This window comes from Kockovaella imperatae, assembly GCF_002102565.1.
Source record: "Kockovaella imperatae strain NRRL Y-17943 chromosome Unknown BD324scaffold_4, whole genome shotgun sequence".
Taxonomy (NCBI): Eukaryota; Fungi; Basidiomycota; class Tremellomycetes; order Tremellales; family Cuniculitremaceae; genus Kockovaella; species Kockovaella imperatae.
In genome coordinates this window covers 1,060,141-1,087,987 of record NW_019028944.1, presented here as the reverse complement: position 1 = coordinate 1,087,987, position 27,847 = coordinate 1,060,141, and the positions used below count along the sequence as shown (strand labels likewise).

Genomic DNA, 27,847 nt, shown 5'->3' with positions numbered 1-27,847 from the left:
ACCCCGGATTTTTCCCCGCTGACACGGCCGACGTCAAATCATCCCGAATCATCGCTATCTGATAGCCTGTCACGGGCTGGCTGTCTATTCACATCGCTACTCTCTGACTGTGTCTGGATTTCAACAGCGAGCATCCCCATACTGGGAGCTTGGAAAGGTATAAAGTGTCCTGGACACAACGCACCATCCGACTCGACCGACGTGGGTGACAACGTGCGACGTGTGGTCCCAATCTATAACGCAAATGCGATGCTGCAGAATCTATATTCTCCCAAGCTAGACTACACGCCATAAGATTCAGCAAATATGCCTGGAAATGGTGTCGAGGATGATTCTGAGCCCTCCCTATCGATATCCGAGCTTAAGTCGAGGTTCGAGAGGCTCTCGGGAGGGCAAAGCGTATCCAACAAGGGCGGGCCGACGAATCCAGGTCAGAGAATTCGTCAGGGCATGTCTGGCGTGCGGCCTGCTGAGGGTGGAGCAGAAAAGGTCATAGAGGTGAGTCAAGGAGCTAGGTGTCCGCTTCATTTGCTCCTTCATTCAACCTCAATTGGCGCTGATTGTTCCACTCGTTCCAGACACCTTCTTCTGAAGCAAGCAATGTCGCTGATTCGGCATCTCAGAGCAGCTCCCGTACACAGCCTGCGAAACCTGTCAAGCCCAAGCCCATGGTGCCGTCGAAGACTTCGATCGTTCGGCCGTCAACTATTCCATCAGCAGATTTGATTGACTTTGCCCGAGGAGATTCTGCGCAATTGGAACTCTCGAGCGCTGGCGATGAACCCAAGTCTGCAAGGAGGTCTGCCCTAATACCACCGGTGTCGAAAGCCACGACGCAGATTCTCAGCGCTCAAAGCAGTCGCACGGTCTCGCCGGTACCTTCGCCCGCTGCTGCAACTGATGACTCGGATCAGAAAGCACCGTCCGTCAGACTTATGAAGGAGAAACTCGTAGCGATTGATGGCGCAGGGCGCAGCGAACAGACTAATACCAGGGACAATATGCGAGGCAGTACACCACCGGGAGAGGTGGTCCGAGTGGGACTCAGCGACCCCAATCCTTCCGATTCCCCCGGCGGTTCCACGCAGATTCCGCCGCGAGCCTCGCCCATACCACCTCCTCAGCCAAGTAGATCAACTAAGCCAAGCAGGCCGGTCTCACCTCAACCTCTGCTGGTTTCAACCTCATCAGACTTGCTGTCTTCTTCTCCTGCGTCTCTTGCTTCTCCTCTTCAGTCTATTTCCCGAAAGCCATCCACCACCGGACCCACGTCCGTATCCTCTGGCCCGCCACCTATACCACCTAACAGGCCTAGCTCATCGACTTCGACGGACGAAGTAGCTCCTTCTGCCTCCCGCTCCACTTCAGAAGATACTTCGACCCCTCCTCGACTACCTTCTCGCTCGCGAACGCAGACAATGACCAAGCTTCAAGCAAACAAAGCTCCGCCGCTGCCTACCCGCGCTCCGACATTGGAGATGCCGAGCCTTCAAGCTCCTCGTCTACCTCCAACTTCCAAATCTCTGCCTGTTCCCAGCGTTTCGTCCAATACCGGATCATTCAATGCTCACAGCCGAGCAATGCCTCCAACTCCTCCATCTGATGACTACGTACCGCCTCCGCCTCCAACGCGAAGCCTGAACCCGTCTTCGCAGTCGAGTATAGCGAGAAAACCGAGTAGGCGAGAGACGATGACTTTGATCGACTATGGTGCATCCTCCGAAGAAGAAGAGGAAGCTGGTCCGGCTACAGCTATGGCACAATCAACACTGGCCAAAAGGGCGATGGATGAGCTGCCTGACACTACACACGCAAACAAGCGCGCTCCTGGTTTCAGTCCAGACGTGCATCTCCGTCATCCTCATCAGATCAACTCCTTCGCGGTCTTTGGCCGATTCGTATGTACCGGCGCGCATCACGTCAGAGTCTACGACACACAGATGTCTGAGCGGCCAATTTTTGTGGTTGATTTGAGAGACACTGGTTTGGAATTCAGGATCAAAGATCCGAAAGTCACCGCCATGTGTTTTCGACCAACCCTGGAACGTATGGATCAAGGCCGATACTTGCTATGCGGGACCAAGGACGGCCATTTGTGGTGCTTGGACGTCATGACAGGTGAAGTGACGGATTCTCGCTCTTGGGTGCATGGCGCTGCCATAAGTCATATTTTCCGGCACAAGAATTGGATATTGACCCTGGATGAGATGGGCAAAATGCACATTTACCAAGTGACACAGGATGATGATCCCTCCAAGATCCCCAATCAAGTTCGGACGGCCCGTGTAGGTGACAAATTCACTTTTGCTAGGGTTCTCTCTGGCCGTTTATGGACTGGTGGAGCGCCGGCAACGAGGTCGACTACGAACGCATCGACGGCGAAAGGGCCCACAATCCGCGTATACGACCCTTGCATTGAAGGTGCCATGCCTCCGCCTCGGTCTGCTCAAACCACTGAATGGTGTGGTGCGGTGACTAGTGGCGCAACCTGCCCATTTGACCCTGACAAGGTCTATCTCGGTCACGAAGGAGGTTTCATATCCATCTGGTCGGCCGCGGATGTCACCTGCCAACAGGTCTTAAAGGTGTCCTCGACGGACATTCTAGCACTTGAAGGCGTAGGCGGTAGACTTTGGTTCGGAACACGCAAGGGCCAGATCAATGTCTGCAATGTTTCGGAAGTACCTTGGGAGACAACCAACATTTGGACCGCACACTTTGATTCGCCCATATACCATTTGGCTTTTGATCCCTGGTCAATTGAAAATTCTGGACGTTTCGCGGTCTACTCTACGACTCGGGACTCTGTACGCGCTTGGGACGGTTTGCTATCCGTCGAATGGATCGATAAGCAGATGGACCTTCGTCAGCCGGAATATTGTACTTTCCGGGATGTGAAGGCTTTGATCTGCACCTGGAATATCGACAGTGCGAGACCTCAGGATCTGAGCGGTTCAGAGGCTAACTCGTCCTTTTTCGATGAACTATTCGGATCCATCGACAAACCAGACATTATTGTATTTGGATTCCAAGAGGTCATACCTCTTACCGACAAAAAGTTGACGGCTAAAACCCTCCTGTTCGGGAACAAGAAAGATGTGGGGGCGTCTAACGACAAAGTCTCGGTCGCTTATCGAATGTGGACGGACAAGTTCACTCAGGTCCTGAGGATGGTGTATCCTGATCAACAGTATATCAAAGTCCAATCAGAAAGTCTGGTTGGCTTGTTGACTTGCGTGTTTGTCAAGGCCGATGAGAGGAATGCTCTCCGAGACGTGCAGATTTGCACGGTAAAGCGGTGAGCGACCGCGTCATGCCCTTTAGGCACGTTGCTGATTATGTGCAGAGGTATAGGCGGTATCTACGGCAACAAGGTGAGCCGACTGAGCGGCTGCGACGCAGCAATGGCTAAGCTGAGACATCTTCAGGGTGCCATTATAGCCAGGATGATAATGGACGACACCTCGCTCTGTTTTGTCAATGTCCATCTCGCCGCGGGTCAGTCAGCAAAGGCCTCGCGGAATGCAGACATCGTTGGAATCATGGAGGAAAGAGCGATATTCCCCTTATCGGAAGACGGGGAGGCTGGCATGGCCTTTGAGCATGGTGGTGACGGTACAGCGATTCTTGACCATGAGATTGTGGTTCTCAATGGTGATCTTAACGTGAGCTCAATAGGACAGATGAGTGATCTGGTGATGAAGAAGCTCACGATATGTAGTACCGGATCGATCAGCGTCGCGAGACCGTTCTACAGAGCGTAGCCGCCAACGACCTGTCTTTCCTCCTTGAGAACGATCAGCTCAACAAGGAGATGCGCTTCAACCGATCGTTCCGATTGCGGACGTTTACCGAAATGCCCATCAATTTCGCTCCCACGTACAAGTATAATCCACACAGTCAAGACTATGATTCTTCAGAAAAGAATCGAATCCCAGCATGGTGTGATCGCGTTCTATACACTTCGAACCCCAGGATCAAGGCGCTCTCTTACAGACGGTACGAGCCTACGGTATCGGATCACCGGCCTGTATCTGCCGGATTGCAGTTTACTCTGAAAAGAGTCGATGGTGATTTGATGACCGAGGTCAGACGGGACGTCGGAGCTCAATGGGCGAAGAAGGAGATGGAAATGTTGCAGAAAATGGCGGATGTGTTTGCCAGTTTATGGTAGGCGGTTCTGATGCGCGCAAGTTGATGTGTTCATCTCATATTTGCATCTGCAATCAATGTCACTCAGATCTTGCATAGATACATACTCTGGCTGCTGCACAGACGAGAAATACATTCTTTTCCTTCGTTGTTCCTGCTTCACTATCGCGAGAGGCTGGAAAAGCAGGCGTAAAACTGGCCGACACAGGGAATTGAGACTCGAAATATACTTCAAAGCTTGAGCAGGAGCAATCAACGAGTAGTTGGTATTTCTCTACCGAGCTCGATATTCGCAGTTGGCAGTCTGTTTCCAGTCGAAGAGCCATCCAAGTCTGAAGATTGGGCATCCATTTGGCCTCTAGCCCCGACTTCACCTGGCGCGACACTTGAATGATCGTTCTGTCCAAGCTGGAATGCCGCCGCATGTGGCGTTCCTCGTCCGACACCTTCTGCTGGCAGACTCTCCAGGGTAATCATGAGGTAGTGATGAAGCAGCTCTGCCTCTCTGTTGGGTCGGGAGTCAGTTTTGTCCCAGCTGACTACCCTGACAGAGGCGGACATACCCCTTTGCGCCTATCCAGTCCTTGTCAAAGTCGAACCTGATCGATCCGGATTTAGGGAAATCATGGTGACTCTTGCCAATCGGTTCAAGCATAGGATGAACAAGGGTGAGGAAGTGAGAGTTGATCTGAAGAGTATGCGCTGTCAGAGCGAACAGGGATGGAGATGGTCTAAAACGGTCACACTGACAGGCACGGTGACCCAACTGCCTTCTCCCTTCTTACCTCCTCCCAAGACCACTTTGGACTTGTCCACGCTTCTGAGGTCCACTACGACCGCGCCGAGTCTGTCACCCTTGATCATACCGGGCCATTCGGTCTCCGCATTGGCATTGGCGTTGGTGGCTCCTAGTTGATTTGCCTCGGCCGTAGGCATCTGCTGACCTCTTCCGTTCTGGTCGAGAATTCTATCATCCACAGCTGTCGATGTCATAGAGTAGACATTTGACGATGCGTCGCACGTTCCACTGGCTCCGTGACTGATTTCAGCGCTATCGTGAGCTCCAGGGGGCTCTGTATCAACGTGGTCCTGAGGTAGAGCCTGAGGATCGGATTTCGGCGAACCTTTCTTAAACAAGTTCTTGAACTTGGTCGTGAGAGATTCATCAGCGTCGGCGTTAGCCTTTCGATTGTGTCCCTCGTTCGCTCCACCCGGCATAGATGTCTTGGCCTTTGAAGCTGTTGCCGAGTGTGCAGGCATGGCTTGGGAGAGAGGTTGAGGCGCAACGGTCAAGAGTGGGTTGGGAGGTTGAGACAAAGGCAAGAGGATGAGGTGGGTCTGAAGACACGTTAGCATCTCCATCGACGGCTTTTCTCGGGTGTTAACTTGCATCGTTGGTGCCTGCCTGGACCCTCCAGAACCACCTGCCTGTGACTTCATCCTTGCCACCTGCGGCACTACCGCCACTCAATTTGGACGCTTCGATACTCTTCCTCCTCTCATCAGCCGAGGTGGATACGACGGCTTCGCCAAACGAGGTCTTTCGCCTGTTCCCAGATATGACTCTTCGAAGTGCATTCCCATCATCAGGTTCTTGACTTGCGCCTGAGAATCGACGGGATCGATCCACCGGCGTGGGAGTAATGTTGATCGTAGCGAGGCAGGGGTAGAGATTCTTTGGCGGTGGGGTAGTCGATCCAGCTTTGAACTCCATGATGAGGTCCTTGAGTTCAGAACTTGAAGTGGTGGCAAGAACTCGTCCAGCTGGACGGCTATTCGGGGATGCAGGGGTCTCTTATACTATGCGAGGGAGAGAGACACCGGTTTCCTTGGCTCCAGGCGTGAGTCCCCTGAGCCGCTAACCCCTAACATTGCATACAATCGCACGGATTACAGATCCAAGCAATGTGAAAAAGGTACCACCAGTCAAGACCTACGGAGCATCTGTCCACCCTCCTCGCTCTCTTCCTCCCTATCCCTCGTAGCCCTAACCAAGGTTCATATGTCATACTATGTATCCCAAAGTTTAGCCACTCGAGTAGCGTTCATTGCAAGTGGACCTTCCGGGTAGTCGATCGTAACCGGACCACGAGCCAAAAAATTACGTACAGACCTTGGATGACCGGAGATCCGTCAGATCTCCACTTCGATCGCGGAAAAATGTTGAGATTCCACCAGCCTCGAGCTGAAATTCCGATCTCTGTGCAATCGCCAATGGCATGCCACCAGGATCGACTGGGTTGAGGTCAGCCCTGCTGTTAAGGAGAGCCGCTATCAGTGCCACACAGCTCGACTTCTTGATACCATGGGCTGCGAATGCTCGGCCTCGATTCGAGTCCTACAGCACGGGAGCCGGTGACTCTTTGAAAGAATGTCAAGAGCCAGTGGCCGGACCATCAAATGATCGTGCTGCTTTGAATCACGAAGCTGCAGAGACTGAGCCGAAAGGCGCATCTGCCGATTCATCCAGGTCCGTGGAGACTCAGCCTTTGGATATACCAGATGGCACTGCTTCTGAGGAATCGCCCCGAAGCCGAGGACGTAGAAGAATAAGACTATCAGAGGAGGTAGCTTCATTGTCAACCTCATTACAAGGTGTGTATCCAGCCTCTGTATGATAGTGCGTAGTAACTGACGACGCTGTTAAGTGCTCCTTGAGCCATGGGATATCAATCCTCAGATGCTTCCCGGTATTCGACTACCCCTGCCGACATCAACACCACCTACTCCGGTCTCACCTGAAAGCTCTGTTGAGCCCATACCGGTCTCCCGTATACAGCCGCGTCGTCCTTGGGCCGATATCATTGCGGAGTCCCTTGAGGAAGCAAGACGCTTTCGCGAAGCCCAGGCACTTCGCGACCTCAGCACCCGTAGTCTGGAACGCTACAAATCACATGCGAGCGGACCTCCTTATTACACAGTAGAAGAGATGGACCGATTACAACGACAAGATGAGCAAGCCGACTCCATTCAGAATCTCCACCCTGAGCGAACTGTACCCCTCACTCAGGCGAACGCAGCCCGATCATTTGTCAAGCATCATCTCCTTCGCACATCGCCACCTCCCCCATCTACACTCCTCGATCATCTTCGAGTTCGGCGTGAATTATTCACCGCTCAAAATGCTAAGATCCTGCTTCGTTACGCCGCTCGGGTCAACGACCACAAGACGTATTCCGAAGTGCGTCGAGCGTTGTTGGTCCTTCAGCAGGCTGGACATCGTCGAAGGTGGCCAAGACTGGCTACTTCACATCGTCTTGGTGGCTCGAGACGGTCTTATATCATGAGGAAAATCATCAGACTCCTGACCAGAGGAGCTAGGGGCGACGGCGCTGCCGTCTCTGAAATTGATCATGCGGATGTGGACAAGGCGGTGGAAAAGATCGATGCAGAGTTGTCCAAGACTGAAGGCGATCCCGACGGTATAGACTATCCCCAGCGAAGGGTCTCGAAATACTGGTACTTCTGTCCTCACCCGTGGGCCGAAAGCTCGATCCCGGTCGTTGATACCCCAATTGCTCGACCGGACGTCCTGGAAATTCTCGGAACTCTACATTATCGGCTACTGACGGGAGATGTTGTAAGACCGACACCTGCACCAACTTTCTCAGGTCCTATAGGGAAGGATCTCATTAGATCAACTCGCAAAGGGCATCGAAACGAGACTTCTTCTGTAGCCACTAGCTCCGAGAACGCTGATTTCAAGACCTCTCCGCCATCCATCCTCCACTACGCAGATATTTGGTTCTCCCAGCCCGATTACGACAGTCCTTTCCTCAAGTCAGTCCAACGAGTGGTTGACGCCTGCGCTGCTGCCGGAAAGCAACAACAGGGCACACGTCAATATCTCTTGATGGTTCTGCACCTATACATAATCTACGCCAATCGAGTGGATGCCTGGCGTCAGCCCCATGACATACCTCCCGGCTGTTCAACGATCCTATATGACAAGCTGTCGCGTCGGTACCCTGAGGTCTTGGCTCTTGAAGAGTACAGTAGACTGTATGGGAGGTTCAAACCCTCACGCCAAACTCTCCACCTATTGTTATTGAGGGTCTTGTTCGGTGGCCCAATTCTTCGCTTTCCGCTCAACCCGGCAGACATACCCCCGCTGAATAAGCGCATGACCAGTGCTGATCCGCCTATCGAGCTCCCCTATCGTGTTCCTGACCGTCCTGATCCGACCGATGCACCTCGGCTTATCGCCGACGCTCGGACCATACTGAAAGTCTTCGAATCTCGATGGCGTATCTGGGCAGGTCCAGAAACTATAAATCGAATGACTTCGTATGCTCTTCAAGTGAACGATGAGCAATTTGCCAAAGAATGCTGGGATGATTGGTGGCATGAGATGTCTCGTGTCACTGCAAGGGAATCTCGATGGGAAGGAGATCATCCCAGATGGGACCATCGATCCAAGCATAGCAATTCTTGGAAGAGAATGTGTCACGCATTGGAGAAGCGAGGTTGGATCCAAGCACTGCGAAGCAAGAAGATTGACTTCAAGGATCCATCCATTGGTTTGGATCTAGAACTTCATGACGAGGACGTGTTTCCCGAGTTTGGAGCACGCTTGGATGACACCCCATCGATATCATCTCGTCCACCGCAGATACACCCAGATATCCACCGAGGTGAGGACGTTGATGGGACAGTGTGGATCGGGTTTGCAGACTGCAAACCTAGATATAGATGGACAGGGACGCAGACAGGTGCTCATGATGTGGCGGCGCAAGAGATGAGTGGCATGAGTCCGGATAACTCGAACGTGGTGGACCTTGAGCAAGCACCTTTGTACATTGATCCAAACACAGAGCTCTCTGCTCTTGTTGTACAGTAGTCAAGCATGCATGCATCACTCATGATCAGCACTAGTCCTTGTCCACGGGATTCCAAGTCACTGCTCCATCTGCACCCATGTCTAACGAGTCTAAAGCATCCATGTCCTCCTTGTCGAGGTTAAAGTCGTAGACTTGAGCATTCGATCGGATTCGAGAAGGCGTCACGGATTTCGGAATGACAACGTAGCTGCGAGAGGTGTGCTCAGCCCATTGCCTTGATGCTCGAAGGGAGTTGAACGGCTCACCCCTTCTGCAGACTCCATCTGATCAAGACTTGCGCTTGATCCTTTCCGTGCTTTTTACAAATGCTCAACAGTTTAGGTTCCTGGAATCGTTCCTTGTGCGCTTGAACCAATGGCGTGTAGGCTTCCACTGCGATACCTTTTTTCTGACAATATGCCACTGTCGGTCTCTGTTGGCACCACGGATGAAGTTCGATTTGGTTGATAACGGGAACTGGTTCAGGTAGGTTTTCGAGCTGTTTAGCCCCGCTAAGCAGGGTATAAGCACGACGTCTCGGCTGCCCGGAAACAGTGATACTGCTTACAAGTTCGACACTCCAATGTCTTTGATCCAACCTTCTTTCTGAGCTTTCGCCAAAGCGGCCCAGTTGTTCCCTCTTCCTTCATCTCCTCCCCACGGCGCATGAATTAGCATCAAATCGATGTAAGGCTTGCTCCCATTGGCTCCTTCAGAGGAAGGGTCAATCTTCGGTAGAGAACTCTTCAAGTCCTGATAAACGTCCTCTGTGGTCCTGATCTTGTGATTCGGGTTGTATTTTGTCGTAATGAAGACCTCGGATCGAGGAACACCGCTTTCAATCACTGCTTTGCCGACCACTATGAAAAGGTGGATATGAGCTCCGACGGCAACATGTCAGCCTATGTAATGTTTCGCTCACGCTCTTCGTTCCGGTACATTTGGGCACTGTCAACTATCGACGGTCGGAGCTCAGCAATGTCTCGAGGCTGAATATGACCAAATATCCACTCACCATGCCTGTAGTCTGCCTTCAAAGCTTCCTTGACAGCTTCAAAGCATTCCTCTCCTCGAGACTGATACACTCCCAGCCCGAATCGAGGGATGGTATTGCCGCTCAACAATTTGAACGTGCTCTTGATGGTGAGCTGACTCATATCTTCAGACATGTCGAGGTAGCCTTGAGGTGACACAGGAGATGCTATTTTATTGAAAACACAGACAGAGTTGAATGCAGAAAGGACCAAGGTTAATGGAGCTGGTCATCATCGATTACAGTCGAAAGGTGGAGGTCACCATTTGCTCCGGATACCCGGCCTCCGCTTCACTCCTCGGAATCAGCGTGACCGAGGCAGCAGGCGCCTGAAGGTGTTGTGGCAGAATCTCTGTGTACCTGTCTCAGAGCTGACACTAACTATCTCGACTGTAAGGCTTCCAGGGGTGAGTATTCCCGAGGGGCGTCTTCGGTATATGCGACAAGTGGACTCAAAAGCCCGGTGCTCGTCACGGAACGCTAGATCCACACACCTAATAGATAGGTTGCTCCTCAGGACAGCTGTTCTACATAACTCAGCTAGGTTTCCAGCGAATGCATCTTACTTGATCATTTCGAGTCTATGAGAATACAACCGATGATGCTACGAGCCCACTTAATATGATTACGATCCACCCAGGATGATGAAGCCTGACGCCGACTCATTGGCCCCGGCACACTTACGACCTCCGACTCAGCCCTGCTCTAGCTCGTATGTCTGCCAAAGAGCCGGGACGCGGCTTGTGATACTGGTGAGCCGAGCTAAGTGAGGTCACTAGCAGTGATTTAGTCGTGTGGGTGGGGCGTATCTGTCTCCCTGCCTCTCCATCTGACTGGCACTGGCGAGGGAGGTCTGACGCTTGCTGTATTGCTTCAGATGGGATCAATGACGTCCCCTGTGGCGGATATACATGAGGAAGTGGTTGACGCGGTTGGAATCTGGACGGAATGCCATGCAGGATGGATACCATGTAGGAAGGATTGCTATTAGCTGTGAAGGGTCTGAGGATCGGGGACAGCTGAATGTGCTGCCTTCGATATGAGCTGGGTCGGAAGGGTGGACAGCGAGTGGTGTAGGGAAAGTATGTCACATGATGCTGGGCACATGCCGAGGGTGATGCGAGAAGGGGTGGTGGTCTGAGCAGTGGACAAAAGTCAACAGAATGTCATCGAGATTTGACCGAGACCCAGCTCACCCTGAGGGTTGAACCGAAAGAGCTGGACTCTTCGGCCTCTCCGCCGGCCTCAACCTACTTCTGAGCAGCTCTTCTGCCGAGGGACACTCCATGGCTAATGATCGGTCCCTCTTGAAAGGCATCGGGAGGTCAAGTGATGCCATTGATGGGAGTGTGATACGAGTCGCGGCGTTTCGTCGAGTCGATCGGTGAGGAGGCATGATCGGTCGTCGAGGGTCCTTTCAGATCAGCTAGACATGTCGGGCTGAAGTGAGAGGTTTCAGGATGGGCATAGGTGTTGAGATGTCAGAGGGAGGTGGTGGTAGATGCAAGTGATGGAGAAAGTCCCGATGACAAGGGTTAGACCCACCCTTTTATCCACCTTCAACAGGACAGACCGTGCTGAGTTCAAACGAGAGACATGTGCATCGATTGCCATAGATGGCTTGGCGACTGTTGGTTCCCAACCAACAAGGCACGAAAGGCTGGTCCTCGGTATACATCTCGCAATCCAACACCTTTGATCGGATACCTCCGTGACCATCGACCTTCTAGAACCGAACATCGTGTGAGCTGTGAATTCAAAGAGGAGATTAGGCTTTGATGCCAGCGACAATTCCTTTGATCCAACGCCATCCAACGTTGCATCCATCATTCCATGGCTTCTGTGCCGCTTGATCTAGTGTAAGACGTGCCGAGACTGACAGAAGGGGGTCCCTCAAAGGTATATTAGCATGTCAGCAATAGGTCAGCAGACCCATCGCAGTGGGTTCGCTGCTGGATGTCATCTAGTAGGTTAAGGAGCACTGCAATGTGGTTCAGCTGATTGGCATGGCGGCGTAACGTCCTTGAAGGCTCGCCGTTGGAGAGTGACCTCCGGGTGAATGTCGGATCATTTCTTCGCTTGATGTCGTGTTCGAGGTGTCCAGGCACCGCTAGCACGGGGTTTAGATGGGAGTTGATGGGACCTGAGATCGGACGCAACCTCTACCTCTCAAAGGACGTGTAATGTGTTTGGTCGGTCGGCCGAGATGCTGAATGAGATTTGAGTCGGTACAGTATATATCGATAGCGTACCAGTATTACCCCCATCTGCCGAAGACATGTTCAGCTACCATGTTGTTCCAACGTCGCATGGCATCGGGGTTCTAGCCGACGTCTTCGCTGCGACGTGTTACGTAAGGATGACGTCATTTCGATCGACGCGGGAGATATCAGATCGGTGATGAGATTCTCGGGACATGAGCCTTGGAACCAGCTTTCTATGCTGCTGCTGCTGCTGCGTCGAGCTGGACTACTAAGGATCCATAGACAGGCTCCTCAACGCACCATGTCGACGTTCATTCACCTTCACACCCTCGATCTCCGAGTACACGACTCACCCTCCCTTTTCATCTCACACGACCCGTCGTCCAACCTATCGAACCAGGTCAACCATTTCCTCCCGGTGTACATTTTTGATGAACGCGCTCTGGACGTTTCGCACCTTCCTGAGGGTTCCAAGCCTTTCTCACCTCGGATCCGACCATCCGAGGACGGCAGACCCAATGGCGCTCAGCAGACTCGTGCTGCGCCAACATCACGAGTCGCTCAATTCCATCGAACCTCGCCTCATCGACTGTGGAACCTGCTCGAAGCGGTCTATGGGTTAAGAGATACCTATAGAAGGTCAGGAGGCGATCTGCTGATCGGATATGGGCGTCCGGAGATCTTGATCCCTCAGTTGATCAAAACTCTCGGGGAAGATCACGTCGCTGGAGTATGGGCTCAAAAGGAGTACACGTTGGAAGAATCCAACATGTTGAAAAATCTTCGAAAGTCTTTACCTGGGAAAGTCAAGCTTCAGCTGAACGACTCCAAGACCTTGATCCCTTCGAAACATTTACCGTTCGATCCCGCTAAACAGACTCCCGACGTCTACACTGCCTTTCGAAAACGGGTTGAAGGGATGGGCCTGACACTCGGAGACAACGAGATGCTCGTCCCGCCCGTTCTCACGGCCCGATGGTCACCTTCCAAGATATTCAACGACGTTAGAGTCAGCGTCGGCAAGAAGCGAGTCAACTTGAAATCTTTCCCCGACATCAAGCTGGAAGGAAAAGGTTGGATCAGGTCTGGATCAGAGTACGATTCCATGCAGGCAATGTATTCTGCGTTGGTGAAACCATTGCTGGATCATCCACCTCTTGCGGGATGGTCTAGTGTTGTCAAGAGTTCCGACGAGCCACCTGACTTTCATCCTGAATCTGCCTTACCGTCCGAAGGAGGGAGCGAGGCGTCCGCTTTGACTAGGCTGGAAGATTACGTGGGGCACGATCCAAAGTCTGAGGAGAAGGACGGGGAGAACGACAATGACACTGATAGGCGGGATAGCGTCTGGCTGGGAGGCGCCAAGGCCAAAACATACAAGGACACACGAAACGGTTTGGTTGGGGAAGCTTTCAGTACCAAGTTTGCTGGATTCCTCGCTCTGGGCACTCTGAGCGCTCGAGAGGCTGGATGGAGAGTAGGAGAGCTGTTGCAAAGGGTCGGTAAGGATGCCAAAGTGAGAGGAAACGTGTACTGTGGGTATCTCTTATCCTTCCGCGGCGCTTTAAGTGCTGATAACTGGTAGGGATTCTCTTCGAGCTTCTCTGGCGAGACTATTTCCAATTCACCACCCTACGATACAACCACAAACCGTCATCCCTGTTTGACATTGATGGATTCGCAGCGTCTATGCAAGACTCTCATGAACACGAACGACCAGATCCAAATGACTGGCATAAACCAAACTGGGACGATCCAAATGATCCTGCTCGAAGGTGGTGTGAGGGCAAGACGGGCGTACCGTTCATCGATGCGCCGATGATCGAGCTGAGGGAGACCGGATACATGAGCAATAGGAGCCGACAGAACGTCGCGAGCTTCCTCACTAAGGACCTGTGAGTGTCTCAAAGGGACTCGGGCATGGGAGCTGAGTCAGTCAGGTACGTCGATTGGCGGATAGGGGCGGAGTTCTTCGAAATGCATCTGATAGACTACGATACTTGTTCAAAGTGAGTCAAACGTCAGTGCTGCTGTCAACGCTGATTAATGTTTTCCGTAGTTGGGGGAACTGGTGAGCCCGTTGAATTGCATCTATCGTACAGCTGACATGCTTTGTACCACATCAAGGCAATACCAAGGTCAGGCGGGAATCGAATCACTTTAAGTCTGCGATTCTGCTGACACTGCCTATCCAGCTGGCGTCGGTAACGACCCTCGAGCATCCCGTCAATTCAACCCCATCAAGCAGGCGCATGACTACGATGCAGATTCAGAATACGTCAAACTTTGGCTACCGCAGCTTGAAGGTCTCCCAGATGATATCATACAGACTCCATGGTGTGAGTTGGGCACGCTGCAAGCACAGAGAGGGTCGCTGATTCCCGACCCAGTGAGCAACAAACAAATCAAAGATTACCCCTCTAAACCGATCGTCGAGAATCCTCAATGGAAGAAGTTCTATCACAAGACGCCTGGGAAGCATAGCAAGAACAAAGGCAACGGTGGAAATGGCGGAAGGGGTGGTGGCGGTACTTACAGGGGAAGGAGTCGAGGGACCGGGACAGGCAGGTACGGAGAGGCGCACAGGGGTCCAAACCAGTGAGCTGAGGATTTTAGACACGTGCAGCAGCGAAGAAGCATTGAATGCATTGATTTTATTATGTCTTGAGTCACAATGTATGCCATGGTTACTTGCCAGACAAGAGTTTTTGCATATCTACCTTTTCCCCGTTTGACGTGAGCAATGCCTCAATGAGAGCGACGTCCCAAAGCATGTGTCTTGGGTTGCCCCTGCTCTCCTTTTCGTCGACTTGTTGCCCATCTTTGAGTGCAGCGATAGCCCGAGCAAAGTATGCACATTCTTCTCTGACTCCGACTCGCTTGCCTTCTTCCGTGAAAGGCTTGACGTTTGTCCCCTTCCCAGGCTGAACCTCTAGCTTCCAGTTGCCTGCGACCATCTGCAATCTGACAGTTCCATTGAGGCAATTGACGATGATGCCCTTGGGAGGCTTGGAGTCGAGATCGGCAATGGCGAACGAAAAGACGATCGTGCCCGTCGAAGATGATCGACCAATGCCTCCTGGAATTTCGTCCCGACCCCTGATACCTTTCAATTTGGATGCTGGACCGTGAGCTTCGGTCTCTGTTGAAGGAGATAGAGCGATGGCTTGGACGATATCGTGCGGTGGGATGTGGTTTCGATGGAGGTTGGCGCTCGAGATAATTTGTTCGGGAGGGTTAGGGAGCACCAGTCGAATTAGAGCGGCATCGTGGACTCCTCCATCGAGCAGGAAGCCTATAATTAGGGGTCAGTCTGTGTCAGAGGCGACGATAAACCCAGGAAATGGCCCGACTCCTCCTCCTCGCAATGCAGACGCTGATCTCTCTCGATCTGACACTCACCTCCCTGATAATCTGGGATTGTCCTCCATTCGGTTGCGTGATACATAGAAGCATCCTCAATGTAGCCGTGGGCTTCCATTGACCAGTATAACACGGGGCCAAGAGCGGGATCTCTGACCTTCTCAGCGGCCTTGTGTACCATTGGCTCGTGGTCAACATCTGGAAGACGGGAGATATCATCAGCGGGGTTGAAGGGAATACAATCAGGATCGCCATGCTCTCACCTTCTGCGACTCTCCAGATCAAACCTTTAGGCTTGTAAGTCTTCTCGTACTCGTCGACCAGCTCCCTCGCTGCGGCTACATCTGTCCCGATGGGCTTCTCACTGAGGACATGTTTTCCAGCTTTGAGACACTTGAACACCAAGTCCATTTGGGTGCGGATAGGCAAGACAAGCATGACACCCTGAATTTCCTTGTCGTTGAGAACCGTTTCGAGTCCGTCGTCCCCGAACGTAAGCCTTGGCGATACGCTGCCTCCTGATTTCTCTTTGGCGGCATCGACCAGCTTCTGGGCTGACGATTCGGATCTGGACCAGACAGTGTGGAGGTTGATGTGCTTGTTTTCGGGCGTCAAGAGATTGGGGAGGTAGGCGTGAAGGGCGAACAGGCCTGAGCCCAGAATCGCAATGTTCACGGTGGAGGTCATGGAAGATATTTCTCGGTCCAGAGCGGTTTTTGGGGGCTAGGATGATACGCAGGGATGAGATGAGGAAGAGAGCGATAGAGTTGGAATGGGTGGAGATGACATCCGAAAGGGTCACCTGAAGGTGGAGGTTTTCGGACATGCCGAATGACATTCAGCCGTCTATAGCCGGTACATGCATTCTGATGCTCACAAACAGACAACCGCTGTGAACGAGGAAGTGTAGGGAATCCGAAGCCTGTGAGGCACACCTGAGCAATAGCATGTGTCCTGGGTCTCGTACAGCTGGACTTCGTGATCAGGCGATGTATCTTGTACAGAGCACTATAAATGAGTTCGAGCATGACTCGTCCCGCATCAACACTTCCCAGTTACAACATGAAGCAAGTGATACCCCCGCCTGCTACTCTCGAAAAAATGAATTTCGCCTCCTCAATGAGCCCTCTGAGTGAGCCAGGCAAGAACAATATCAAGATTGTGTTTCGTCTTGTTACTGGTCGAATAACACTGAGGGACAGGGAAGTCAGGAGCAGATCTGTATGGGTACTCAGGCAGACAGTAGACTCACAGACACTGCCCTGCCTCTTATCTCGCTCAATCTCATCTCCTTTATAAGAGCATCTACACTGATGGCTTCTGGCAAGTCGTTCTTATTGGCCAAGACCAATAATGGAACGGTAGCGAGGGCGGGAAGGGCGATGAGAGCGTGGAGCTCGGACGTGGCGGTAGGTATGGATTTGGACTGAGGTTGGGTCAGCGAGCCTCGAGAGAGATGGAGTGTGTAGATAATGAAGTGAAGACGAGGAGCCTTTTGGCGGGTGGACTGCGGAGAGAGTATACGACAAATGATCGAAAGGAAAGCAGTCTGGGCTGGTGGTCGCCCCGAGCACTCCGAGGATTTTGAAGCATGTTTTGGCAGTATATCCGGCACTCACATCAGCTGCATCAACGACGTATCTGCTCAACGTCAGTGCTCAGGGTCCCAAAAACGCTCACAGTCCCGGCCTCACTCACATGATCGCATCTGCGCCTCTGCAATACCGGTCCCACATCCCTCTGAACTTTGGCTGACCCTAAGATCCCGGTGATGAGTGATGCTGGCCACAGAAGGCTCGTTGTACCCGATACCACTCACAGCTACATCCCACACTTTCATCGTAACATTCCCTTTCCTCACTGTCCTCATGTTGAACGCCACGGTCGGAACGACATCTTCTGACCATTGATCCGAACCGAGGACGTTGACTAGGCTGAAGGGGAGGCATCAATATCGCGCGATCTCTTCGCGAAAGCGTTCTCTGTAAGCTTACGATGTCTTGCCACTTGCCTGGTAGATCGTCAGTATACCCTTCCTCCCAAGGCCGAACTCGCTCGGAGACTCACCTGCAAGCCGACGATTGTGACTTCTAAATGCTTTGCGAAGAACAATGACCGGAGCCAATTGAGAAGCCCTGAAAAGAGGTACGCCATGATGTGACCGTGCGAGATGTATCTATGTCCCTGTGATTCGAGCTCGAGAACCTGTGCTTGTCGTCTGTGATGCCCCACTCTTATTATACCTGTTGATTGAACGATTTGTCCAGTGTAGATTGAGAGACTGTGGTCGCCTGCGCCGCCGCCTTTGGCGTCATCGAGCACTGAGAAATTTGATTCCGTCCCCGGATCCGGGCACCCGACAATGTCACGAAATGCTGAGCAGATTGAGGCCATTATTATTGTCCACATACTACATGTTGACGGGGCGAGCTTGATGCTGAAAGACCGAGACAGACAAGCACTGACAAGATGATGCTGTCTCGGTTCGTCTGTCCGAGACAGCCTCTCGCTCGGTCCGTGCTGCTGCGCGCTCGGTCGTACTCAGATCGACCTGGAAAATTCAACATTCTCTTTTGTGGAACAGACGATTTTTCAGTAGCGTCGTTGAAAGCTGTTCTGGCGGAGAAGGGTGGGTGTTTCGATTTAAATCCGTTAGAATACAATGTAGGATGTCGCTGACTTGGCCGGCGACCGACCCTCTCAGACCTCTGGAACCAAGTTCACATCGTGACTCCGCCAGAACAGAAGCATGGTAGACGAGGCTCGCAAATCTTCGTCCGTGAGTTGCGGAATCAAGCGAGGGATGTCAGACCAAGACTGAGGCTCTCACAGCACCATTGATGACGTTCGCCAAAGAGAACGGCCTCCCATCGTCTATCTACACGAAACCTGAAACCTCTCAGAATACCGACCTGTCCCGCGGTAAATTGCGCGGATTTACTCTCCGTCAAGACTTGTTGAACAGTAAGAAATCCAGCGGGTCTTTTCTCCGTCAAGACCGGTTGAACAGTAATACATCCAGTCCATCATCATTCTCAGAGCCAGAAGCAGAGCCAACTGAATCTTCATCACCCTCAGCATCCCCAAGCACATCGGAATATTTCTCCGCCCTGCCTTCATGGTGCCTATCTCCTCATGCCAACAACCTCATCATCACCTCTTCGTTCGGGCACATCCTACCCGACAGTTTCCTTCGACCATTCCCTACAAAACATCGCCTGAATGTCCATCCATCCCTCTTACCGAAATACAGAGGAGCCGCACCAATCCAATGGGCAATCGCGAACGGCGATAGGGAGACTGGTGTCACGGTGCAATCATTAGCGGAAAGGATGCAGGGTGTAGATACGGGCGAGATCCTTGGTCAGGTCAAAGACATTGTGAGTCATTTGACTGCCAGGCTGAGCAAGCAGGATCACTGATACATCATCGTTCAGCCTATCGCGATGAATGCGAAGTATCAGGATATGTACGATACGTTGGCCGTAGAGGGTGGACGTGTTCTCGCCGACGTTTTGCGAGACATACATGAGAACAAGGTGGGTGAGAGACATAGCACAGGGTGCCAGAGCTTATTCGGCATAGGAAACGCGGATACCTCAGAGCGAGATTGACATCGAAGAGGATGGTCAGACACCGCCACGCTTCGCTCCAAAGGTCACGCCCGAAATGGCTCGCATCACTTGGCGATCGCAAAGCGCATTGACTATTGATAGGCTGCACCGAGGTATAGGTCACCAAGTGAGCTAGTGTGCAGAACAAACGGTCAAATCTGACAACTGTCTCTAGTTCCCTGTCTGGGGCTCGCATGAAGGTATTCGAATACAATTCTTGGACCCAGTTTGTATTCCCCTGGAATCCGTCCCGTTAGCCCTGCGGAAACATCCTCGACGACAAGATTACAATCCTGGAAAAGCATGGCTAGATCTTTCCCCATCGTCAAATGGATCTCGGATGATCATAGCGTGTGTTTCCCACGGGATCGATTTGTATACCAACCCGTGGATCACGACCAGAGCACAGGGAAACAGCTGGTTAGAAGTCCGTACTGTTAAACCCTCCGGTAGTCGAGTAATGAGCGTCAGAGACTTTTGGAACGGTCTAAAACAATGGGAGAGGACTCGAAACTCGATGAAGTTTAAGCACGTAAGTAACGTTAGAGATCCGTTCATCAGCATTCGAGATGTAAACGGGAGATTGCCGGATTTAAATGCGCCAATACCACAGGCGAAGGTGTCTACGCGTCTTCCCAGCGGGAAGTGGTATACTGGTGGTAGGATTCTTGAAGAAGAAAGGCATTTTGACAGGCGTGGCTGGTTAGCGTAGTGTAATCATAAGCATTGTACAATATCTAGAACTCATTCACCTTTTGCATCATTCATCGCGATCTGTCCCGGATGGATGATACAGGCGTTAACCGAATGCCGCTTCCGAAGATGGCAGGTCGATCTGAAAATTCCGGTACGTACCTGTGTTCTCTTCGTTGCCTGCAAGCGCGACGATGAGCTTTATCACGGCGGCAGCTGGGCCAAGTCGGGTTACGCGAGCTCACACTTTGGTGACATTTCGTAGAGCTTCTCATAGTGAGCTTCAGCACCCCTTTTGTCACACTATCATAGCCTCACACGCGACCCAGATCAGTCGGGACCCAAATTGGCGTTTGCGTTCGACATTGTAAGGCTGCACTCCGAACTGCGAGACAGAGTCTGACTGACTTTCCAGGATGGAGTCTTGAAGCAAGGTAGCCATGTCTTGCCGCAGGCCAAACGAGCTCTACAGCGACTCTCAGGCGTGGGACCGGAGATCTCAGAATCCGGCATGTGGGTCGCTGTCTTTGGAAATTCACCCTGATCAGCGCTGAAATGGGTTCAGCGTTCCGTTCCTGTTGATGACCAATGGTGGAGGCGTCACTGAGGCTCAAAGATTAGCTTCATTGTCTAAAGACTTTGAGATCGACGTGAGCTCTATTGATGATCCGGTCGGTCAAGTGGTCAAAAGCTGACAATGAAACAGCTCGCAGAGAATCAGTTGGTCCAATCTCACACTTCGCTACGGGACTATGTTGGAAAGTACAGGGACGAACCTGTACTGGTAATCGGCGGAGTGGGAGATGCCGGACGTAGGATTGCAGAATCGTGAGGCTCTCATCGGCAAACTGCCCAGACCGTCTCCAATGTTGATTGATACTGACTTTTGATCAGATACGGCCTACGGCAAGCTTATATCTTGCAAGACCTCGTGGCGTGGAGACAGTCCGTGTGGGATCGATACGTGCTGACGGATGAGGAGAAGAGTTTTGTCAAGGTGAAGAAAGCCTCTTAGTTTCTAAGATCCCTCTGCTGAGCAGCGAGCAGCGCGATATCGATTTCTCCAACGTGCCTCTTCAAGCGATTTTCGTCATTCATGACAATGGCCTCGACTGGGCTCTCGCCATACAGGTCATCACTGAGCTCCTGACGAGTGATCATGGGAGAATGGGCACTGAAAGATATCGAGATAAGGGAGTCTCTGACGGGAAGGAGATTCATCTGGTCCTCACAAACCCAGATATCATCTGGAGCAAGTGTGTCATCAAGGGGATGACCCCTCTGTCACCTACCGGGCTAATCGCTCCTTCAGTGAATACACTTTACCTCGCTTCGGTATGGGTGCCTTCAGGCTGGCACTCGAGGCGGTATATAAGGTTGACATACCTCTCACAGACACCCGGGACGGATCAGGCGCTGACATTCCCTCAGGATAAGACCGGCTGCCCTCTCCCATACGAGCAATTCGGAAAACCTCATACCGCCACATATGAATTCGCAGAAAAGATGCTCAGAAGGCATCTGGAGTCGCGCGGGGAGGACCCAGATCAGCCTCTCTCAGTGTAGGTCATCTGTCAAACTGCTTCATGGACATCGCTGAGAGCCACCACCCCGGTCTTGCAGCTACATGGTTGGTGATAACCCAGAATCAGGTATGGGGCCTCTCGAGTGGCACCTTCCTCGCTCGTGCTGAATAATGGTACAGATATAGCAGGAGCCAACGCCCATGGATGGTCATCGATGCTTGTGCGAACGGGAGTTTTCCGAGGCGGTCAACCCAAATATCAGCCCACTCAGATCGTAGATGATGTAGAGCAAGCTATAGACTGGGCGATTGAGCGAGAATCCAGCAGATGAAATATCTATCTACTTGTCAATTTAATGATTATTTTATCCCAAAAACGCCGACTGTCCGCCCGAAGGAACGGTTCCGAATTCTTTGAACGGAGGAGGCACAGCGAACAGCCAGCGACGATTATAGTCACTCCGTCAGCGTTGACCTGGGTGATCTTGAAGCTTGGTGCCGGTGGAATCTTTGGAGGAGCTGAAGTCAAGTGAATGCTGCTCGCACCATGTCCAACATTCCAAAACACCGTCAGCTTCCGGACAAGGAGAACAGACTGTTCAAGGAGTTGCTAGTAAGTCTGATGAGATGGTGATTTGACGTTTCGTCTGATTGATGCATCGTCCTTCAGACTCAGTACGAATACAAGCAATATAAGAAAGGCTTGAAAGCTGCAGACACTATATTGAAGAAGTTTCCTAATCATGGTGGTGCGTCATATGCACGGGTGCTCCAGCTCGATCACTGATCTTGTCCTCGCAGAAACCATTGCTTTGAAAGCATTGACGCTTCATTCCTCCTTGCCTTTCCCAATGACCGTAGCCGGTTTGACGAAACAGGAGGAGGCTGAATCTTTGGCTAGACTGGCGGTCAAGAAGGATATCACGAGTCATATCACCTGGCATGTGTTGGGTATACTGGCCAAGACGAGAAAGGACTGGGATGAGGCGACAAGGGCATTCGCAATGGCGAGGAAGCAGGACAGTGTGAGTGAACCAAGTTGAGGATGATGAGTGCCCAAGCTGACGGCCCCTTGTTCAGGAGAACATCCCCCTTATGCGGGATTCCATCGCTCTGTACCTTCACACTCGACAATTCTCTCAGGCCGTGGCAGCTAGACATCAGCATTTACTCCTTCGTCCAACTCTTAGATCCTCATGGACGAGCCTGATCATCGCTCATCATCTCAATGGCGACATGACTGAAGGGATCGAAGTGTACGATCAGTATCTCGGGATCGTGAAGAACGACGGAGCGACATCTTCCGAAAAGGCACAATTGTTGATGCACATCATTACCATGTGTATGGAAGCGGGTCAATGGGACGATGCACTCAGGCGGCTTGAGAACGGACTAAAGGACGGAGTCCTGAGCACGAGAGGCCAGGTTACTCAGCTGAAAGGTAGGGGCATGTGATATGCCCATGGAGCGTCTCTGCTGACTCGCTCGTTTTAGCCGAGATTCTCATGCAGCTTGGACGGGAGTCTGAGTCCGAGGATGTCTGGAGAGCATTGATCGAGCAGAATCCAGATAATCTGAGCTATTATGATGGGTTCCTACGCACGAAGGGATACGAAATCAGTCAGTCCAGCTTCAATCGAGATTCCCTTCTCTGACTTTTGCAAAATCAGGAAAATCTGTTACCCTCGACTCGACTAGCAAGATCGTTTCCCTACTCAACTCATTCGCAGAGAGCTACCCTAAAGCTTTGGCTCCCAGGCGGATGTGTCTCGATATTGCACGTGGAGACGAATTCCGTGATCTGGCCCGGGCGTATCTGGTCAACGGACTGGAGAAGGCCATCCCATCATTATTTGTCGATGTCAAGGGACTGTATGTCGATCTAGAGAGAATGAAGATTGTCGGAGAGATTGTGGAGGACCTCATACAGACATTGGAGAAAGACGCTGGACTCCACGATGACGGCAAGTGATTGTCTATTCTGGGGGAGGTCACCAACACTTACCGTTCGCTTTGATCAGATTCAAAAGCTCCACCCACTGCTTTGCTGTGGGCCTATTACTTCCTCGCTTTGCATCTCGCCCACCCAGCTCATCCAAACCCGTCCTATGATAGATCGTTGCAGCTATTATCAACTGCGTTGAAGCACACTCCCACACTACCTGAGATCTACATGGCCGAGGCGATGGTACGCAAGCGAGCGGGTGATATTTTGGGAGCAGCCAAAGCTATGGAAGAGGCTAGATTACTGGATGGGCAGGATAGATTCCTTAATTGCAAGGCTGCCAAGTATTGGTTGCGCGTTGGGGAGGTCGCCAAGGCTGAAGAGTTGACCGCAATGTTCACCAAGGTCAGTTGTGAAAGCCCTGGAGGTCCTGGAGTTGTTCGTTGACGTTTTCTTCGCGAGCAGAAAGACATCGCTACATCTCAAGATCTGACTGACTTGCAATGCCTCTGGTTCTTGCAGGAAGAGGGAGACAGCTACAGGGCGAATGGCAATTTGGGAATGGCCCTAAAGCGGTATCAATCTCTTGCGACGGTGAGCCCAATCGGATCGCCATGGTCATGTGTCTGACGGTCATCATTAGACATTCCAGGACTACGAGGATGATCAGTACGACTTCCATACCTATTGTCTGCGCCGCATGACTTTCTCAGCATATTACTCGTATGTCATGCCCGTGGGAACTTGCTCACGCAAATAGATTAATGAAGTACGAAGATCAACTCAGATCGCATCCTGCATATTTCAAAGCATCCCTAGCAGCCATCAACATTTACACTAGATTACATGATGACCCGAGTCTGAAGGAGGAGAAACTGAGTGAGTCTGGGGATGCCCTATCTGAGTTCCTCAGCTAATCGTGTACAGCTGCAGAGGAAGAGGCAGAGAGAAAGAAGGCGGCCAAAAAGGCTCAAAAGGCGGAGCAGAAGGCTCGTAAAGGTGAGCTTTCGCTGATGAGATAATTACACACGCTGACAGTGTCGCAGCGGCCGCAGCAACGGGGGAAGGCAAGAAGGAAGACCAGCCTGTTCCCGACGAAGATCCTCAGGGATCCAAGCTGCTGAAGACGGAGACACCGCTCGACGAGGCTTTGAAATTGTGGAAGCCGCTGGAACTGTTGGCCTCGAGTCGTATAGAGACTTGGACGACTGGATATCAGATATATATCAGGAAGAGTGAGAAGATATGGGTTGGAGAAGCTGCCGCAAGCTAATGTCTGATTCCTGGCAGAGCTGTACCTCGCTGCGTTCAAATGCCTTTTACAGGCGCACGACATCGATCCACGAGACCCTAATCTGCACTGGGAAATCATCCACTTCAAGCAGACTGGTGAGTCTGCCACCATTATTCGTGACGCTCGACCTGACCTTGTCCCCAGTATCTGCTGTTCCCGATCTAGCAGAGCCAGTCAAGATGACAACCGACCAACTCCTCCCGTCCCTGATTCCCTCCGACGCCGATCTCGCTGCATACAATGCCAATCTCCTGTCTCAGCATTCATCTTCCCCAGCTCATATCCTAGGCGCCGCTAAGGGACTCTCTGAACTCGATACCACTCGACCTATCCCTAGCTCTTCGCTACAGGCCATCGAGTCGACACTAAGTCGCTTGGCAGCGCACGATGTGCCTCCATCCGTCGCCATCATGTCATCTGCCTTGAAATTGATGAAAGAGCTCGGTGCGCCGATATCCTCGATTGATTCTCTGAGAGATACTTACAAATCTCGCGTTCCCCTCGCTTCGGTCTTTGAGAGTGACGAGGAGCTGAAGAGACGTCGAAGAGAGGCCCTGGAAGGAGAAGAGGTGGCCAACGGAGTCAAGCCTGATCTATGAGCTCGAGTGGGAGGCATGATCATTTGACCAATTAGCATCTGGACACCTTGCATTGGACATCTGTGGCATGCATTGTGCACATCAACTTGGCATTTATGCAAATGAGATATGCGGACGAAGTCTGATACAGGTTGATTCGACATCAAGAACCATGGGCATCACGTTGATTCTATTCTGAATCCACCCACTCGATAGATCCTGCAATGGCCACGGTCGACGGCAGTTTGCCGGGACTGGGTGACAAAACGGTGTACTTTTTCCTGAGGGTATCGATGGCCGTGCTGACGATACAGTATCAGCTTGATGCGTTGGCATTATACGACGGAACACCGAGATCAGCACTCACATGACGACGAACCCGAGCGTTTCGCGGTACCCGATCTCTTCAAGGTAAGGCACCTCGTCCTCGTCCTCTTCATCATCCTCGTCCCCGTCACCTTCACCCTCATGCTCCTTCTCCGCTAGAGCGGCCCCCGGGTCCCCAGAAATGTCTTTCGTCTGTCCCTGATCCTGAACGTCTGTCTCTGACTTGATTTCGGTATGTTCCTTCGCAGCCCCTTCATCCTGCGCCTTGTCTGCTGCTTCAGAAATCTCGGCTTCCACAGCCCCCTCTGCTGTCTCTTCGCTCGGACCTTCCACTTTCTCCACTTTCACTTGACCCGCTCCCTCAGGCTCGTCTTTGACCATTGTGGCGGTACCAAGACCCTTGTCCTTCTTCTTGATCCGATCTCCAGGTCGGATAGCTACAACGGCCAGAACGCAGTTCAAAAGCCTGGTGATCTGTGCTGGACCCGCAGGATCCACTCTTGTCAATCTTGTTGGCGACAGGATCCTACTGGAACCCAGTGGCAAGGCCGTGCTCGGGGCAGCATTTTCTGGGCAACGTCATCAATCATTTTACAGTGTCCTCTCGTCCAAACTCACCTTCGCCGACTCGGAGGATCGTCAGTGTCTCCCAGCCTATTTGAAAGCTGTATGGGATCAGATTGCCTTCTCTTGCTACCATTCGCCCGCTGAGGTTCTCAATCTCCTTGGGTAATGATGGCTCTCCGTAAAAGTAAGATCGGACCTGAGCAGCAGCGACGATTTGCCTATTTGCATCGTCCAAATCCACGGTCCCGCTTGATCTTGGCAGCCTTATGACGCGGACATTTGGAAACAAGCGAGTCAGGTCGATCGTCAACTTCTCATGACCGATGACTGCGATCGTATCGACTACAGTCTCGTTAGACCACCGAGGATTCCAACAACAAAATGAAGCAAAACTCACTCTCAAGCTGCTCAACAGCATCCGCTACTAGGCTGTACTTTGCCTTTGGATTATCCTTCCTGGTGCCAAGCAAGGCATTTGTGAAAGCGCTGGGGGTGTCCACGAAGAGACCCGATGCGAGGGCTACGGTCAAATGAGTAAGGTAATGCCTCGATTTGCAAAACATCATCGAGGAACTGACCCGTCGGATCTTTTGCGCATCTCTCTTTCCACCGCTCTCCTATTCCCGCCACGAGCTTTTTCCACAGGTCGACACCCTTGTTACTTGGCTCTGGATGACCATACCACCATCCGAGGGTTGGCACGTCTGCGCCTAGCGTGTTGGCGGGTACTGAGGTAGGCGGGGAGCCGAGAGGATGGGCTAGATGATGTGTCGGGATAGGATGAGAAGGTGTGGAGAGAGATAACGAGCCAGGTATGAGATTAGCAGGCTGCAGGAGGAATGATCAGGATTGAGAACGTTTGTCATTTAGATGCGCACTCACGCTAGAGGGATCTAACGAGATAACGCCAGGTGTCCAGCTCATTCCAGTGCCCAATGCCATGTTGACTAGATTCTTGACTACCGTCGTCTTGCCTGACGATGGAGGCCCAAGAATCATGATCGCAGGCCCCCGGCTAGGTCCATCATTTGGGGATTGATGGGAGGATGATGCATGACCATTGGATAGTTGCCGACGAGCAAGTATTCGTATCCGTTCAAGGGCTAGATGAAGGGCAACAAGGGAAGATTGAGAAGTCGAGCTGGATGAGTAATTGGATGCGGGAGGTGTCGAGACTGTGAACGCGGGAGCAAGAGCGAATTTGTCAGCAGAAGGCTTGAAATAATGCATAGACGTAGCAAGTCTACCTTGTAGTTTAGTCGGTTGAGCAGCATAGATGGATGCTTTGAGGTTCCGATGCAATGGATACCACGTCGTTGGAGGTATCTCTTCCGAATTGATGTATACTGAATCAGGGGATAAAGTCTGAAGTCAAGGTATAACCAGGTCAGTAGAGTAAGCGTGAATGGATGCACGGGTGAGATGGGTCGAAGCGTTGTGGATAATACCGATCACTAGCTAGTCGAAGGAACTTCCGAGTCAAGACATCCTACACTATTCCACCCCTTCCAGTCCCTCCCAACCCCCCCTCTATATCATGATCAGAAACTCACTCGAACTGCAATGTTTTCGTCCGCTTCCAGCTCAAATCTCCACTCGGATTCAGCCTCCAAGTCAACCACATGCTGCTCAGGAGACTCTGACATGGCTCGTCCGCAGCGCTTGGCCTGCTTGCGCTCGAGTGCTGCAGACACGCAGTAGAAGATGGGCGTGGAGAAGCCCAAAGAAAGAG

At 52.0% G+C, this 27,847-nt stretch overlaps 12 protein-coding genes across 12 annotated transcripts; 6 read left to right on the top strand and 6 right to left on the bottom strand.

The window, feature by feature from the left end:
* Positions 1-25: 25 nt before the first annotated feature.
* Positions 26-4,205, top strand: BD324DRAFT_621518 (Endonuclease/exonuclease/phosphatase). The gene is made up of 5 exons (XM_022015388.1): positions 26-498; positions 579-3,298; positions 3,347-3,374; positions 3,429-3,665; positions 3,722-4,205. Exons 1-5 carry the CDS (start codon positions 307-309, stop codon positions 4,172-4,174), a joined length of 3,630 nt encoding a protein of 1,209 aa, XP_021872515.1. The 5' UTR covers positions 26-306; the 3' UTR covers positions 4,175-4,205.
* Positions 4,206-6,226, bottom strand: BD324DRAFT_621513 (hypothetical protein). The gene is made up of 3 exons (XM_022015387.1): positions 5,543-6,226; positions 4,903-5,490; positions 4,206-4,840 (listed from the first exon to the last, which is right to left on the bottom strand). Exons 1-3 carry the CDS (start codon positions 5,864-5,866, stop codon positions 4,673-4,675), a joined length of 1,080 nt encoding a protein of 359 aa, XP_021872514.1. The 5' UTR covers positions 5,867-6,226; the 3' UTR covers positions 4,206-4,672.
* Positions 6,227-6,371: 145 nt separating this feature from the next.
* Positions 6,372-8,992, top strand: BD324DRAFT_649949 (hypothetical protein; the record flags this gene model as incomplete). Its single annotated transcript, XM_022018066.1, has 2 exons — positions 6,372-6,747; positions 6,801-8,992. The coding sequence occupies 2 exons, from the start codon at positions 6,372-6,374 to the stop codon at positions 8,990-8,992; spliced, it is 2,568 nt and encodes an 855-aa protein (XP_021872513.1).
* Positions 8,993-9,010: 18 nt separating this feature from the next.
* On the bottom strand, positions 9,011-10,244 carry BD324DRAFT_621504 (putative aldo-keto reductase). Its single transcript, XM_022015386.1, has 5 exons — positions 9,988-10,244; positions 9,895-9,927; positions 9,541-9,832; positions 9,239-9,484; positions 9,011-9,180 (listed from the first exon to the last, which is right to left on the bottom strand). Exons 1-5 carry the CDS (start codon positions 10,139-10,141, stop codon positions 9,024-9,026), a joined length of 882 nt encoding a protein of 293 aa, XP_021872512.1. The 5' UTR covers positions 10,142-10,244; the 3' UTR covers positions 9,011-9,023.
* A 292-nt stretch (positions 10,245-10,536) lies between these two features.
* BD324DRAFT_368733 (hypothetical protein) lies at positions 10,537-11,501 on the bottom strand. The gene is made up of 2 exons (XM_022012599.1): positions 11,202-11,501; positions 10,537-11,142 (listed from the first exon to the last, which is right to left on the bottom strand). The coding sequence occupies exons 1-2, from the start codon at positions 11,399-11,401 to the stop codon at positions 10,686-10,688; spliced, it is 657 nt and encodes a 218-aa protein (XP_021872511.1). The 5' UTR covers positions 11,402-11,501; the 3' UTR covers positions 10,537-10,685.
* Positions 11,502-12,434: 933 nt separating this feature from the next.
* Positions 12,435-14,856, top strand: BD324DRAFT_621491 (DNA photolyase, FAD-binding/Cryptochrome). Its single transcript, XM_022015385.1, has 7 exons — positions 12,435-13,744; positions 13,795-14,104; positions 14,150-14,218; positions 14,269-14,280; positions 14,337-14,347; positions 14,405-14,548; positions 14,600-14,856. The coding sequence occupies exons 1-7, from the start codon at positions 12,445-12,447 to the stop codon at positions 14,809-14,811; spliced, it is 2,058 nt and encodes a 685-aa protein (XP_021872510.1). The 5' UTR covers positions 12,435-12,444; the 3' UTR covers positions 14,812-14,856.
* A 40-nt stretch (positions 14,857-14,896) lies between these two features.
* Positions 14,897-16,259, bottom strand: BD324DRAFT_649946 (hypothetical protein; the record flags this gene model as incomplete). The annotated part of the gene is made up of 3 exons (XM_022018065.1): positions 14,897-15,504; positions 15,612-15,770; positions 15,836-16,259. 3 exons carry the CDS (start codon positions 16,257-16,259, stop codon positions 14,897-14,899), a joined length of 1,191 nt encoding a protein of 396 aa, XP_021872509.1.
* A 165-nt stretch (positions 16,260-16,424) lies between these two features.
* BD324DRAFT_621486 (ADP-ribosylation factor family-domain-containing protein) lies at positions 16,425-17,920 on the bottom strand. Its single transcript, XM_022015384.1, has 7 exons — positions 17,640-17,920; positions 17,567-17,583; positions 17,392-17,506; positions 17,271-17,329; positions 17,192-17,213; positions 16,825-16,998; positions 16,425-16,763 (listed from the first exon to the last, which is right to left on the bottom strand). The coding sequence occupies exons 1-7, from the start codon at positions 17,724-17,726 to the stop codon at positions 16,689-16,691; spliced, it is 549 nt and encodes a 182-aa protein (XP_021872508.1). The 5' UTR covers positions 17,727-17,920; the 3' UTR covers positions 16,425-16,688.
* A 49-nt stretch (positions 17,921-17,969) lies between these two features.
* BD324DRAFT_368210 (hypothetical protein) lies at positions 17,970-19,927 on the top strand. Its single transcript, XM_022012598.1, has 7 exons — positions 17,970-18,201; positions 18,277-18,351; positions 18,405-18,952; positions 19,010-19,111; positions 19,158-19,313; positions 19,362-19,606; positions 19,658-19,927. Coding segments are annotated over exons 1-7 (1,287 nt in total). The 5' UTR covers positions 17,970-18,041; the 3' UTR covers positions 19,659-19,927.
* A 146-nt stretch (positions 19,928-20,073) lies between these two features.
* BD324DRAFT_641679 (HAD-like domain-containing protein) lies at positions 20,074-21,736 on the top strand (the record flags this gene model as incomplete). The annotated part of the gene is made up of 11 exons (XM_022017437.1): positions 20,074-20,155; positions 20,209-20,246; positions 20,295-20,392; positions 20,445-20,529; positions 20,586-20,707; positions 20,774-20,876; positions 20,927-21,135; positions 21,192-21,255; positions 21,311-21,441; positions 21,503-21,531; positions 21,585-21,736. 11 exons carry the CDS (start codon positions 20,074-20,076, stop codon positions 21,734-21,736), a joined length of 1,113 nt encoding a protein of 370 aa, XP_021872506.1.
* A 94-nt stretch (positions 21,737-21,830) lies between these two features.
* On the top strand, positions 21,831-25,313 carry BD324DRAFT_655843 (NMDA receptor-regulated protein 1-domain-containing protein). The gene is made up of 14 exons (XM_022018828.1): positions 21,831-22,017; positions 22,075-22,153; positions 22,206-22,429; positions 22,485-22,845; positions 22,899-23,024; positions 23,075-23,368; positions 23,426-23,754; positions 23,815-23,943; positions 23,993-24,072; positions 24,110-24,228; positions 24,277-24,348; positions 24,396-24,584; positions 24,640-24,738; positions 24,788-25,313. Exons 1-14 carry the CDS (start codon positions 21,952-21,954, stop codon positions 25,240-25,242), a joined length of 2,622 nt encoding a protein of 873 aa, XP_021872505.1. The 5' UTR covers positions 21,831-21,951; the 3' UTR covers positions 25,243-25,313.
* A 1-nt stretch (position 25,314) lies between these two features.
* On the bottom strand, positions 25,315-27,828 carry BD324DRAFT_621467 (hypothetical protein). The gene is made up of 8 exons (XM_022015383.1): positions 27,669-27,828; positions 27,363-27,480; positions 26,998-27,290; positions 26,694-26,943; positions 26,513-26,635; positions 26,167-26,457; positions 25,589-26,117; positions 25,315-25,523 (listed from the first exon to the last, which is right to left on the bottom strand). Exons 1-8 carry the CDS (start codon positions 27,759-27,761, stop codon positions 25,412-25,414), a joined length of 1,809 nt encoding a protein of 602 aa, XP_021872504.1. The 5' UTR covers positions 27,762-27,828; the 3' UTR covers positions 25,315-25,411.
* Positions 27,829-27,847: the final 19 nt, after the last annotated feature.

Coding starts and splice junctions, on each gene's coding strand:
- BD324DRAFT_368210 (XM_022012598.1), top strand. CDS start 18,042: ATGATGCTGTCTCGGTTCGTCTGTCCGAGACAGCCTCTCGCTCGGTCC. Junction 18,352..18,404: donor AGGCTCGCAAATCTTCGTCC/GTGAGTTGCGGA, acceptor AGGCTCTCACAG/CACCATTGATGACGTTCGCC. Junction 19,112..19,157: donor GAGACATACATGAGAACAAG/GTGGGTGAGAGA, acceptor TATTCGGCATAG/GAAACGCGGATACCTCAGAG.
- BD324DRAFT_368733 (XM_022012599.1), bottom strand. CDS start 11,401: ATGCCTCCTCACCGATCGACTCGACGAAACGCCGCGACTCGTATCACA. Junction 11,143..11,201: donor CTTTCGGTTCAACCCTCAGG/GTGAGCTGGGTC, acceptor TCCACTGCTCAG/ACCACCACCCCTTCTCGCAT.
- BD324DRAFT_655843 (XM_022018828.1), top strand. CDS start 21,952: ATGTCCAACATTCCAAAACACCGTCAGCTTCCGGACAAGGAGAACAGA. Junction 22,154..22,205: donor GAAGTTTCCTAATCATGGTG/GTGCGTCATATG, acceptor TTGTCCTCGCAG/AAACCATTGCTTTGAAAGCA. Junction 24,585..24,639: donor TCAGATATATATCAGGAAGA/GTGAGAAGATAT, acceptor GATTCCTGGCAG/AGCTGTACCTCGCTGCGTTC.
- BD324DRAFT_621486 (XM_022015384.1), bottom strand. CDS start 17,726: ATGGCGTACCTCTTTTCAGGGCTTCTCAATTGGCTCCGGTCATTGTTC. Junction 16,999..17,191: donor ACGTCGTTGATGCAGCTGAT/GTGAGTGCCGGA, acceptor ACCCAACCTCAG/TCCAAATCCATACCTACCGC. Junction 16,764..16,824: donor TAAGAGGCAGGGCAGTGTCT/GTGAGTCTACTG, acceptor CCTGTCCCTCAG/TGTTATTCGACCAGTAACAA.
- BD324DRAFT_621513 (XM_022015387.1), bottom strand. CDS start 5,866: ATGGAGTTCAAAGCTGGATCGACTACCCCACCGCCAAAGAATCTCTAC. Junction 5,491..5,542: donor TCCAGGCAGGCACCAACGAT/GCAAGTTAACAC, acceptor ACGTGTCTTCAG/ACCCACCTCATCCTCTTGCC. Junction 4,841..4,902: donor GCAGTTGGGTCACCGTGCCT/GTCAGTGTGACC, acceptor CATACTCTTCAG/ATCAACTCTCACTTCCTCAC.
- BD324DRAFT_621518 (XM_022015388.1), top strand. CDS start 307: ATGCCTGGAAATGGTGTCGAGGATGATTCTGAGCCCTCCCTATCGATA. Junction 3,299..3,346: donor CAGATTTGCACGGTAAAGCG/GTGAGCGACCGC, acceptor GATTATGTGCAG/AGGTATAGGCGGTATCTACG. Junction 3,375..3,428: donor GCGGTATCTACGGCAACAAG/GTGAGCCGACTG, acceptor AGACATCTTCAG/GGTGCCATTATAGCCAGGAT.
- BD324DRAFT_621491 (XM_022015385.1), top strand. CDS start 12,445: ATGCTGCTGCTGCTGCTGCGTCGAGCTGGACTACTAAGGATCCATAGA. Junction 13,745..13,794: donor AGTGAGAGGAAACGTGTACT/GTGGGTATCTCT, acceptor GATAACTGGTAG/GGATTCTCTTCGAGCTTCTC. Junction 14,549..14,599: donor TATCATACAGACTCCATGGT/GTGAGTTGGGCA, acceptor TTCCCGACCCAG/TGAGCAACAAACAAATCAAA.
- BD324DRAFT_621467 (XM_022015383.1), bottom strand. CDS start 27,761: ATGTCAGAGTCTCCTGAGCAGCATGTGGTTGACTTGGAGGCTGAATCC. Junction 26,944..26,997: donor TCTCGTTAGATCCCTCTAGC/GTGAGTGCGCAT, acceptor TTCCTCCTGCAG/CCTGCTAATCTCATACCTGG. Junction 26,118..26,166: donor GATCCTCCGAGTCGGCGAAG/GTGAGTTTGGAC, acceptor GACGTTGCCCAG/AAAATGCTGCCCCGAGCACG.
- BD324DRAFT_621504 (XM_022015386.1), bottom strand. CDS start 10,141: ATGTCTGAAGATATGAGTCAGCTCACCATCAAGAGCACGTTCAAATTG. Junction 9,833..9,894: donor AATGTACCGGAACGAAGAGC/GTGAGCGAAACA, acceptor ACCTTTTCATAG/TGGTCGGCAAAGCAGTGATT. Junction 9,485..9,540: donor GACATTGGAGTGTCGAACTT/GTAAGCAGTATC, acceptor TACCCTGCTTAG/CGGGGCTAAACAGCTCGAAA.